General features: G+C 46.2%; 1 protein-coding gene across 2 annotated transcripts in view; it reads left to right on the plus strand.

The window, feature by feature from the left end:
- SERPINI1 (serpin family I member 1) overlaps positions 1-13433 on the plus strand; it is a 61493-nt gene that overhangs the window by 3408 nt on the left and 44652 nt on the right. For both annotated transcript variants that reach the window (XM_040428184.1, XM_040428185.1), the window contains exon 2: positions 11763-12025. In XM_040428184.1, coding sequence (XP_040284118.1) covers positions 11776-12025 — 250 coding nt within the window. In that variant the 5' untranslated portion in view covers positions 11763-11775. The remainder of the gene's footprint in view (positions 1-11762; positions 12026-13433) is intronic.

Raw genomic sequence — 13433 nt, forward strand, 5'->3', positions numbered from 1 at the left:
TTCCAGTTTTTTTCATTCACGTGTTGATTTTCCAGTTGCTCATAGGTCAGTGGCTGTAAGCCAAAAACACAGAAGAGCCACAGATTGGGCCATACATTGGATCAGCAGCAGATCCTCCAGGGACTTGCTGCCGATAATCAACATTGCTGAACTAACAGGAAAACTGTCTTCGTTGCTCATGGCAACCAATCAACACTCATCATATTATTTTTTCACTGCCGTTCTATTTTTATTTGTGTAATGTGTAGGGGCAGTGATGCTAACCATTTTTGTAATATACTTTAATTACTGATATCATACATTTCTATTAGAAAAATAGCTTGAAAGTGGCCCATTTTAAGCCTTAGCAATGCTCCTCTGTCTTCTGTTTACATAACAGTCAGTGCTGAGCAAGTCTCCATTGTTATGTAAACAGAGGACAGAGGAGCGTTGCTAAGGCTCAAAATGGGCCACTTTAGAGCTATTTTTCTAATGGAAATGTATGATTTCAGTAATTAAAGTACATTACAAAAATGGTTATCACTGCCCCTACACAATACACAAATAAAAATAGAATGGGAGTTACACTTTAAGAAATTAAAGCTCTGATTGGTTGCTATGGGCAACTAAGACAGTTTTCCTGTTAGACAGTTTTGATAAATGAAGCCCACTCAGTTTGCATCGGCCGCTGCAAACGAGCCCGATGAGTGTTATCATCCATCAGCACTCACAGTAGAAACATCGGGCAGTGTAATACAGGCCTTGCAAATGCTGTCTACTGGATGTCACCAACAATTAATAATAGGCATACTACAAGAGCTAACTAGACAAACGCCCTGCCTCAGACATCTGGTTAGTTCATACCTAGCCTGATTAGACATGTATAGGACAGTATTGTATTCCCGCTAAAATTAAGCCCATCTGAAAAAATGTTAGCTTAAAGGGCTTCTGTCACCCCACTAAACTCATATATATTTTTTTTGGGGTACTTATAATCCCTATACTGCGATATATCTATACATTGTTATTAATCCTTTTCGTTCTGTAGATAAGGCAAAAAACGTACTTTTATAATATGCTAATTACCTGTCTACCAGCAAGTAGGGTGTCTACTTGCTGGTAGCAGCCGCAAAAAACCGCCCCCTCCTCCTGTTGATTGACAGGGCCAGCCGCGATCTCCTCCTCCGGCTGGCCCTGTCAGCATTTCAAAAATCGTGCGCCTGTCTTGATTCGGCGCAGGCGCTCTGAGAGAAGGAGGCTAGCCTCCTCAGCACTCCCTCAGTGCGCCTGCGCCGATGACGTCGCCTGTCTGCTTTTTTTATATTGATGACCTATCCTCAGGGTAGGTCAATATCAGACTCCCAGCACCCCCGCCGATCAGCTGTTTGAAGAGACTGCAGCGCTCGTACGACAGCAGTGTTCTCCTCACTGTTTACCTGCTCGCTGTCGCAACCGCAGCGTTGAGCAGTGTAATTGCATCTCAGCCGTCCCATCCACTTCTATGCTCGTTCCTATTCAAGTGAATACTGCAGAGCTGTCCCATTGAAATAAATTGTACAGCAGAGACGCAAATGTGAACGAAGCCTTAGGGATAGGTGCAGATTTGTATGCAGAACATCTGCATAAGATCAGCACCTAAACCATACATAAAACTGCACTATTTATAGTTTTTTTTGGTGCAGATGTTTGTGTGGTTTTCTGTTGTAATTGCACTGCATACCGGTACGATGTTAGAGGCGAGCAGATACAGTAAAAAGAAGGCAGCGTACGTATACGAGCAATTCTGATCAGCGGGAATGGCGGGTGTCGGACACCTCCAATGATCTGATATTGACCTATTCTGAGTAGGGTTGTTGCGGGTATCTAAATATCGATGCTCTGTCCCGGTATCAAATATGAAGTTCTCCTACCCCTATAAATCACCCCAATGGACAGTGACTGCAGTCATTACCTGAAGGAGTAGTGAAATAGCCAGGGGTTATGTTAGCAGTCAGTAGTGGGCTGTCGGGCGACACAGCTGAAAACGCCATCAATGTAAACCATCAGTCTACCGGAGCCCAGTACACACGATATATACATATATACACGTCATGTATGTACACAGTGACGTCTCTATTTATATGCGTATCACATCACAGGTGGACACTGGAGTGAAGACACATGTTAATGTTTGTACAAAGTCTTGGTAAAGTTGCAGCAGATGGCAGCAATATCACTTACTGCTTTATATGTTAGCTGCCCCATGGGTCAGAGAAAAGTCTATTGGTTATGTCCCACCGAGTTCTAGTCATATGTCACTCAAACTACTGCACTGACCAGAGGCAGAGGAGCAGAGCAAGACGAGAGGTGGAGGAGGAGGAGCAGAGCAAGACGAGAGGTGGAGGAGGAGGAGCAGAGCAAGACGAGAGGTGGAGGAGGAGGAGCAGAGCAAGACGAGAGGTGGAGGAGGAGGAGCAGAGCAAGACGAGAGGTGGAGGAGGAGGAGCAGAGCAAGACGAGAGGTGGAGGAGGAGCAGAGCAAGACGAGAGGTGGAGGAGGAGCAGAGCAAGACGAGAGGTGGAGGAGGAGCAGAGCAAGACGAGAGGTGGAGGAGGAGCAGAGCAAGACGAGAGGTGGAGGAGGAGCAGAGCAAGACGAGAGGTGGAGGAGGAGCAGAGCAAGACGAGAGGTGGAGGAGGAGCAGAGCAAGACGAGAGGCGGCGACGGAGAAGCACCAGACTTGCAGTATAGGACCAGACGGCAGTATAGGACAGGCTTATATAAAGTAGAGAAGAAAGAAAAAAAAGCCTGCTCGTCCCTGCAGCCAGGTTCAGCCCTCCGCGTGCTAGTAGTAATGCAGGAGGCAGAGGCCAGTGACCGGGGAACGTAAGCAGGTGGAATCGGACATTTTAGAAGTAGGTCAGCACACATGCTGGAAAACTCTCCCGTGTGAAAGGGGCCATAGAGTGCGGCTGTACTGCGTTTTGGAAATGCAGCAGTTTTTGGAACAATAGTCCTGCGTTTTATATGTTTTTTTTCCAGTAAAGGGAAGACACACGGCAGACCTACAGGACATTAATGTAACTCGATTTTGTAGTTAATGTAATTCAGATTTGCTGGAAGGAATCTCAGCATAAACTCAGATATGTTGATGCAAAAACTGCATGTTGTTTTTTTTTTGCCACACTCAAAACACAGCACAGCCGCCATGTGTGACAACCCTCTCAGTCCCTTAAAGGGAACCTGTCAGGTTAAATATGGTGTCTGAGCTGAAGGCAGCATGTTATAGGGCAGGATAAGCTGAGCAGATTTATATATCGCTTTGTGGGAAAGGATTCAGTAAAACTTGTAATTTATACATTTATATTCCTGCTCATTCTGGGTTTTAAAGTCAAGGAGGCGGTTCTATCAGTGATTGACAGCAGGCATGCCCCTTCTCAGGGCGCTCCGCAATCTACAGCACTGCTTCCCACTGAGATATATCATCAACTTTATGCTGCCCATACTAACGGCAGAATAAAGTAGAGACCGGTGAGTAGATTTCAGCGGTCTGTCATTTATAAGTTAAAAGTAAGTGGTTGCCAAGAACCAACATCACAATCCTTGCAGACTGGACCTGGAAAAGAGTCCCGGCCACCTGAGAAGAGTCCTGGTTATTCATGACTTCCTGCTCTCCTGCCCACCTGCTGATGACTGACCGTCTTCTACCTAGTCTTCTCCTTTTCTCTCTAGGAGAGAACTGCCAGTCATCAGCAGATGGGCGAGAGAGCAGGAGATTATGGATAACCAGGACTCTTCTCAGGTAGATGTGACTCTTTTCAAGGCCCAGTCTGTAATGATTATGATGCTGGTTCTCAGTAACCACTTACTATTAGCTCATGAGTGACACACCGCTGACATCAGCATTTCTGTTACTATTTTATGCTGCCCTCAGTGAGATCAGCATAAGTTGATGACAGGTTCCCTTTAATTAGCAGTACTATACATTTATGAACTGTATAAGTAAGAAAACAGCACAGTGTTACTGGGTATTGTAAATGGAGTAACATTGCTAGACAAAAGTATTATGTTTAACCTTTTCCTGACCTGCATCGTTCATGTATGGCACAGTGAGAAGTGAGTTCCTGACCCAATGTCCTGGCCTGGAATGGGTCCTCATCCGAACCCGGAGAAATGCGGATCGGATGCGGAGAAAAAATAAGTTTGTGTGCATGAGCCCTTAATCTCTTGCTGATCTGTTCCATTTCTGAGGGGTAGGTCTTGTACAGGGAATGTGGATTAACAATCTTTATGTCCTACTGCAGACAGGGCAGAGGGGGGAGGCTCCTACTGCAGCCATTTGTCTTACAACCAGACAGGATAGTGATGAAAAAGGACCCCGAGAAGTCGTAGTTGTGGTATGAGATTTGGGGCCCATTCAGATGGCTGTATGAACAGGTCCGCACCTGTTTCGCAATTTTGCAGAACAGGTGCGGGCCCATTCATTTTAATGGGGCCGCAAAAGATGTGGACACCGCCACATGTGCTGTCTGCGGAAAGGATAGAGCATGTCCTATTCTTGTCTGCAATCGCGGACAAGAATATGCATTTTCTTTTATGGTTGCGGCCATGTGCGGTCCGCAAATTGTGGAATGCACACGGCTTGAATCGGTCTGAATAAGCTCTTGGGGCAGATTCGCAATGAGTTTTTTTTAGGGGATGTTTTGAGGCAGATTTTGCTGCAGGTTTTTCAGCCAAAGCCAGAAGTGGATCCAGCAGGAAGGAGAAGTATATCAGTTCAGGCCTTATTGACATGGCGTTTCTACTTGGTTATTTAGTAATATCCGTGCTTGTGATGTATTAAAGAATAACAGATCTTCCACCAAGAAGTCCGGACTAAAACCCCTAGGGGGGCTGCAGTGTTTGCCACAGAAGGCTTTCTCTGACTCAGATATAAAATAGAAATTTGAACAGTGTGATAAAATAAAGCAATTTTGGAGGAACCGCTCTTCAAGATGAAAACTGTCATCTTCTGTGTGCATCTCCTGAGTGTAATGTACACTTTGAATGGCCTCTCGGTAAATAATCCTATACATTTAGACCTGCCGGTTCAGTCCTCTTTGTTCTCAGCGATTACTTCTGGCAGAGACGGTTAGCTTTTCAGAGAGTAAACATTGCAAAATTCTATAGACAAATAAAGAATAATGAAGTCCTAATCTGCCGGGCACTAATGCTGGCACACACGAGATGTTTGCTAAAACACACACCACTCTGAAATGGCCCCATCTGCTGCGTCAGTTCAAAGGCAAGTCAAATGGAAAGATTACAGCTGTGCCAGACCTAGTTCACCGTGCTGATGGATGACGGCTGCCCGCCGCCGGAATTCTCTACCTGGCCCTTATTGAAATGTCGAAGGGAATGTGAACTGACATGATGCCAAGGTGATAAGTGCACCCTGTTTTTGTCTGGAAGACATGAAGAAGCTAAACGTACTTTTTTTTATTTTTATAACTCTTAGGCCAATTTCACATGGGCGTCGTGTGTGAGGGCCGGATAGGATGCGGGTGCGTCGTGGGGAAATCGTACGATTTTTGCCTGCGAGTGGGGTGAGTTTTGTATGTGATTGCGTTGTGTTCTTCATTTTTTTTCCACGCGAGTGCAATGCATTTTGCACGCGCGTGAGAAAAAACTGAATTTGGTACCCAGACCCAAACCTGCACTTCTTCACTGAAGTTCGGGTTTGGGTTAGGTATTCTGTAGATTTTAATATTTTCCCTTATAACATGGTTATAAGGGAAAATAATACAGAATGCTAAGTAAATTAGGGATGGAGGGGTTAAAAAATAAATAAATAATTAAACTCGCCTCATCCACTTGTTCGCGCAGCCCGGCTTGTCTTCTTTTTTCTTTGAGAACCTGGGAGAAAAGGACCTTTGGTGACATCACTGCGCTCATTACTTGGTCCATCACCATGGTGATGGATCATGTGATGGACCATGTGATGAGCGCAGTGACGTCACCAAAGGTCCTTTTCTCCCAGGTTCTCAAAGAAGAAGAAAGAAGAGAAGCCGGGCTGCGCAAACAAGTGGATGAGGTGAGTTTAATTATTTTTTTATTTTTATTTTTTTTAACACCTCCATCCCTAATTTACTTAGCATTCTATATTAAGAATGCTATTATTTTCCCTTTAGGGTCCATTCACACGTCCGTTGTTTCTTTCCTGATCTGTTCCGTTTTTTGCGGAACAGATCTGGACCAGATCTGGACCCATTCATTTTCAAAGGGTACTGAAAAAAAAATCAGACATTGAGCTGTCCGATTTTTTTCAGGACCCATTAAAAATGAATGGGTCCAGATCTGTTCCGCAAAAAACGGAACAGATCAGGAAAGAAACAACGGACGTGTGAATGGACCCTTATAACCATGTTTTAAGGGAAAATAATAAAGATTGGGTCCCCATCCTGATCGCCACCTAGCAACCATGAATGAAAATTGCACCGCATCCGCACTGCGGATGCTTGCGATTTTCACGCAGCCCTATTCACTTCTATGGGGCCTGCGTTGCGTGAAAAACGCACAATATAGAGCTTGCTGCGATTTTCACGCAATGCACAAGTGATGCGTGAAAATCACCGCTAATGTGCACAGCCCCATAGAAATGAATGGGTCCGGATTCAGTGCGGGTGCAATGCGTTCAACTCGCGTATCGCATCCGCGCGGAATACTCGCCCGTGTGAAAGGGGCCTTAGGGTCCTTAGACACATATGTTTTTTCATTTTTTTTTATTTTTATTTTTTATCAGAAAAAAATAAATAAAACGCCTGACTAGGCAAAGGGTTTTTTTGTGGCCTTTTTTCCAGCATTTATGGCACAGAGTTTGGCTCATTTGTGAAGGGCTTAAAAAAAGGCATAAAAAAGTCACACACCACAAGTCTGCAACTTTTGAAACACAATTTTTTTGTGTGCAATTGGTGATTTAGCAATGGGGTCGTCGGTTTTCTGATGTAAGTAATTTAAATTTTAAGCCTGCTACCGATTGGTGTAGATTTAATTCTAGACACACAGATCACCCCAGGGATGTGCCTAATTTATGACTAAACATGGTGGTATAGCCGTCTTGATATATGACCCCCACTGTGGTGCAAGCGTCAAGCCTAATTGGGCTTTTTGGGACAGCTTTTCCCATAAGCTTAATTGAGTTTTTTTGCCTTAATTTGTATCCCCTTATGGGTATACGGTTCTTACATCGCTGTTTAGGGCCTCAACAGGGCATCCAGCGTAGGACCGGAGTTCCAGTCGGACCCCGCTCCAAGGATGCATTTGTAGGGTGGACTAGGACAAGTAGGGACTTATCAGGGTCAGTGTATACACCATACCATTACCCTCCATTATTCCCTGACTTGACACTTCTCATTTGCTAGTCCATTACCAGTGCCCACGGTGACATTTTCAGCTTCTTCCTGGTATTCCTTCTCCAGGTACCTGGCTGAGCGCTCCACTTTGCGCTATGCACTGTGTGGTTACTTCTTCCACCTGATGGTCCTATCCAAGCCCTATATGGTGTTTATATCCATATATGGCGATATCGCCGTTTCCTAATACCGCGGTATATTTTGTGACGTCATAGCTTTAAAAACTGAGTCCGCGGCGCCGCTGCCCTCCCCCATCATTATCTATAACTACCAGCGGCTCCTCCTGTTGCTCTGAATGTGCTGTGACTGTCTCCGCCCACCGACCGACGTCTAACGTCGGAATCAGGTGACGCCCCCAGGCTGAGACTAGAGCAGCGCAGTACATACAGACTACAGCAGCGAGTGGTAAAAGGTTTGTAATGTCACTCCAGTCCACTCTGCCTATTACCCCAGTTATATGTCTTGGCCCACAGCCCACTCAGTCCTTCATGCCTGCCAGTGGCTGCATGCTCCGCCGTGAGCCATCATGAGTCCCTCGACTCCCTCCAGTACCTCCCGGCTCCCCCATGACATGATGAGCATGACCAACAAGAAGGAATTATGGTGGTGGCAGCCTGGCAGGCAGGTGACAAGTCACAGTCACACAAGTGGCCATAAGACATGGGGGGGGCAGCTGCTGCCCCCAGCCCCATACTCCAACAAGTAATGTCCCCTTTTGTGGCTGCTGCAGGCGCAGCTGCCCCTATACTGTATGTAATGTCTCCTTGCGGCTGCGCTCCTTGTGGCCCCCATACAGTATAACGTCTCCTTGTGGCCCCCCATACAGTGTAACGTCTCCTTGTGGCCCCCCATACAGTGTAACGTCTCCTTGTGGCCCCCCATACAGTGTAACGTCTCCTTGTGGCCCCCCATACAGTGTAACGTCTCCTTGTGGCCCCCCATACAGTGTAACGTCTCCTTGTGGCTGCCCCCATACAGTGTAACGTCTCCTTGTGGCCCCCCATACAGTGTAACGTCTCCTTGTGGCTGCCCCCATACAGTGTAACGTCTCCTTGTGGCTGCCCCCATACAGTGTAACGTCTCCTTGTGGCTGCCCCCATACAGTGTAACGTCTCCTTGTGGCCCCCCATACAGTATAATGTCTCCTTGTGGCCCCCCATACAGTATAACGTCTCCTTGTGGCCCCCCATACAGTATAACGTCTCCTTGTGGCTGCCCCCATACAGTGTAACGTCTCCTTGTGGCTGCCCCCATACAGTATAATGTCTCCTTGTCGCCCCCCATACAGTATAACGTCTCCTTGTGTTTTTTTTCTTTAAAACGGGTATTTATCGCGATATATATCATTATCGTGATACATTTTTTAATATCGTTATCGTCTGAATATTTTTGATATCGTCCAACCCTAGTTCAGGAAGGGCCTTAACCGCCCATTCTGTTTGACCTTCTTTATTGTCTTGATAAATGACCCTCCACTGTATCTTTACTACTAATATTTTCTTCATGCTGTTTTCCCTATCTAGAAGGTGAGGCGAAAATGCCAAAAAAACAAACAAAAAAAATAGCAAGAGCTTACAGCATGCTGCATTTTTAAAAGAAGCACGATGGACACCTAATAAAATAAGATAATCCTTTTATAGTCCCACCATGGGGTAATTCACAGTGTTAGAGCAGCTCAAAGAATACAAAAACTCCAAAATAAAGGAATTACAGTGACAGTAGATTGCAGATAAAAAATAATGAACAAATAATGAATGCAAATTCCAGAAGCAAAAAAAAACGCTTGCGTGCCCTGCGTTTCATATTTCCCATAGAGCTTCAGCTAACGTCTGGAGCTAGTATTTTTGCCACAACAAATGTTGGTGCAAAAAATAAAATAAAAAATAAACCACAACTGCAAAAAAGCGCCAATAAAAAACCTCAAGTGAAAGCAGCCTTAGGCCTTATGCACACGACCGTACTTTTTCACGGTCCGCAAAACGGGGTTCCGTTGGTCCGTTATCCGTGACCGTTTTTTCGTCCGTGGGTCTTCCTTGATTTTTGGAGGATCCACGGACATGAAAAAAAAGTCGTTTTGGTGTCCGCCTGGTCGTGGGAGCCAAACGGATCCGTCCTGAATTACAATGCAAGTCAATGGGGATGGATCCGTTTGACGTTGACGCAATATGGTGCAATTTCAAACGGATCCGTCCCCCATTGACTTTCAATGTAAAGTCAGGAGTCCCTATTATACCATCGGATCAGAGTTTTCTCCAATCCGATGGTATATTTTAACTTTAAGCGTCCCCATCACCATGGGAACGCCTCTGTTAGAATATACTGTCGGATATGAGTTAGATCGTGAAACTCATATCCGACAGTATATTCTAACACAGAGGCGTTCCCATAGTGATGGGGACGCTTCTAGTTAGAATATACTATGAACTGTGTAAATGACTGCCCCCTGCTGCCTGGCAGCACCCGATCTCTTACAGGGGGCTGTGATCCGCACAGTTAACCCCTCAGGTGCTGCACCTGAGGGGTTAATTGTGCATATCTTAGCCCCCTGTAAGAGATCAGGGGCTGCCAGGCAGCAGGGGGCAGACCCCCCTCCCACCCCAGTTTGAATATCATTGGTGGCCAGTGTGCGGCCTCCCCCGGCCCCCCCTCCCTCCCTCTATTGTAATATCATTGGTGGCCAGTGTGCGGCCTCCCCCGGCCCCCCCCTCCCTTTATTGTATTATCATTGGTGGCCAGTGTGCGGCCTCCCCAGGCCCCCCCACCCTTTATTGTATTATCATTGGTGGCCAGTGTGCGGCCCCCCCTCCCTCTATTGTAATATCATTGGTGGCCAGTGTGCGGCCTCCCCTCTCCCCACCCCCCCCTTCCGATCATTGGTGGCAGCGGAGAGTTCCGATCGGAGTCCCAGTTTAATCGCTGGGGCTCCGATCGGTAACCATGGCAACCAGGACGCTACTGCAGGCCTGGTTGCCATGGTTACTTAGCAATATTACAAGCGGATCCAATCCCCATTGACTTTCAATGTAAAGTCTGAACGGATCCGCTCAGGCTACTTTCTGACTTAGAAATTTTCTAAGTTATAATGCAGACGGATCCGTTCTGAACGGATGCAAACGTCTGCATTATCGGAGCGGATCCGTCTGATGAAACATCAGACGGATCCGCTCCGAACGCTAGTGTGAAAGTAGCCTTAGAATATACTGTCAGATATGAGTTTTCACGAAGTGAAAACTCATCTCTGAAAAAGTTTTTATGCAGACGGATCTTCGGATCCATCTGTATGAAAGTAACCTATGGCCACGGATCACGGACGCGGATGCCAATCTTGTGTGCATCCGTGTTCTTTCACGGACCTATTGACTTGAATGGGTCTGTGAACCGTTGTCCGTCAAAAAAATAGGACAGGTCATATTTTTTTGACGAACAGGAAACACGGATCACGGATGCGGCTGCAAAACGGTGCATTTTCTGATTTTTTTCCACGGACCCATTGAAAGTCAATGGGTCCGCGAGAAAAAACGGAAAACGGCACAACGGCCACGGATGCACACAACGGTCGTGTGCATGAGGCCAAAGGCTACCTGCACACGTTGCAATTCACAATTTCTCCACATAGAGTGAAAAGTAATACAGTACCATTAAAGAGTAACTGCGGTTTCATTTATTTATTTATTTTGCTAATGTGTAGGGACAGTGACAGGGAACATTTTTGTACTATACTCTATTTAGGGAAAAAGTTTATTTGTGATAGAAAACTTTGGCTGAAATGGCCCTTAGCAGGGCTCTCTCAAATGAGCATTGCTAAGGGCCATCCATCTTCTATCAGCATAGGAGAGACGTGCTGTGCGGGAGCTGCGGGCTTCTGCATGCAGTACTTTTAGTTCGGCCGCCTCTCAGTGTGCGCTGCCGTGCTGCCGCCGGAATTCCGCCCCGCCCCAATTATAGTCAATGGGGACGGAGCAGCAGTCCAGGGGCACACGTGAACTCATGGCAGGACTGATCCGACAGGCTGTTCACCCGCTGGAACAGCCTGCCGAAGTCCCCTGCCGCTGGTGTCAAACTAGCCTAATTGAAGCTGTTTTTTCTAATCCTGTGTGACCCCCTCCACCCAGCATACGGTTTCTATGTAGACAGGTGGGGATGACAGACATAAATAATCGTCAATGAAATTTAGGAGCCAGTTAGACCATTGCAGGAGCCATCAAAAAACTTCCATAGACTGCAGTAGAAGCTAACCCAAAAACATAACACTTTGGGAGCAGGTTCCGAAGTGCATTAGATACCTGGCTCTTGGGTTACAAGTCTGTTTCCGTTATATTTTCTCAGAAATGTTGCTAGTGGATGCTTTGTTATACTTGAGTGATTGTGTGCTTCTTTCATACACGCTAAACCCTCATCTATGTTCTTCGTAGGTTTTCTTCCAGCATGCTTCTCTTCGGCTTTCTATCACTGCTTGCTGTGCAGGCAGCAGTGCTGGGCTTGAGCGTCCATGATGACACCATCACTGAGTTCTCAGTAAAAGTCTACCATGAACTTAGAGCCACAAATGAAGATGAGAACATCTTATTCTCTCCTCTGAGCATTGCTATTGCAGTAGGAATGGTGGAATTAGGTGCTCGTGGAGCCAGTCTTAAAGAGATTCGACATGCCCTGGGATACGACAAACTGAAGAACGGTATGTACACAATGGCGCATTATTTCACTGTACCTGACTGCATATGTGTAATGACATGTCAGACATTTTGCATAGTCTTTCTTCACCCTTGTTCAAGATTTTAAAAAAAGTAAGTCCAGTCACACATGAGATTTGATTGGACATAGACCAGCTAAGGCTACTTTCACACTAGCGTTCGGGGCTCCGCTTGTGAGTTCCGTTTGAAGGCTCTCACAAGCGGCCCCGAACTGATCCGTCCAGCCCTAATGCATTCTGAGTGGATGCGGATCCGCTCAGAATGCATCAGTTTGGCTCCGTTTGGCCTCCGTTCCGCTCAGCAGGCGGACACCTGAACGCAGCTTGCAGCGTTCGGGTGTCCGCCTGGCCGTGCGGAGGCAAACGGATCCGTCCAGACTTACAATGTAAGTCAATGGGGACGGATCCGTTTGAAGTTGACACAGTATGGCTCAATTTTCAAACGGATCCATCCCCCATTGACTTTCAATGTAAAGTCAAAACGGATCCGTTTGCATTATCATGAACAAAAATAAAAATACATTTTTTTATATATTTTTTTTAATGGTAATGCAAATGGATCTGTTCTGAACGGATCTAAGCGTTTGCATATAGGTGCGGATCCGTCTGTGCAGATACCAGACGGATCGGCACCTAAACGCAGGTGTGAAAGTAGCCTAAGACTCACGGTCAAATGGATTTTGCATGAGCCATGGAGACCATGTTTTGTCATTTACTAGTGACTACTAACTTCCCTCCATTCACTCCACGTCAGTTCTGCAGGATGCAATGGCTAGAAAGATAGCTAGAACTCTATTCACACCGCGTTTTTACCTTTCAAATCAAGGCAAATGTTCTATGACTGACTTGGCTTTCTTTGCAACAGAATGTTGTGGCAAAATTTTGTCCGAGTATGACGCCTTTTAAGGCTACTTTCACACTTGCGTTCAGAGCGGGTCCGTCTGGTATCTGCACAGACGGATCCGCTCCTATAATGCAAACGATGGTATCCGTTCAGAACGGATCCGTTTGCATTACCATGAAAAAAAATAAAAATAAAAATGTATTTTTATTTTTGTTCATGATAATGCAAACGGATCCGTTTTGACTTTACATTGAAAGTCAATGGGGGACGGATCCGTTTGAAAATTGAGCCATACTGTGTCAACTTCAAACGGATCCGTCCCCATTGACTTACATTGTAAGTCTGGACGGATCCGTTTGCCTCCGCACGGCCAGGCGGACACCCGAACGCTGCAAGCTGCGTTCAGGTGTCCGCCTGCTGAGCGGAGCGGAGGACAAACGCTGCCAAACTGATGCATTCTGAGCGGATCCGCATCCACTCAGAATGCATTAGGACTGGACGGATCCGTTCGGGGCCGCTTGTGAGAGCCTTCAAACGGAGCTCACAAGC

This window comes from Bufo bufo, chromosome 4 (assembly GCF_905171765.1).
Source record: "Bufo bufo chromosome 4, aBufBuf1.1, whole genome shotgun sequence".
NCBI classification, from domain to species: Eukaryota; Metazoa; Chordata; class Amphibia; order Anura; family Bufonidae; genus Bufo; species Bufo bufo.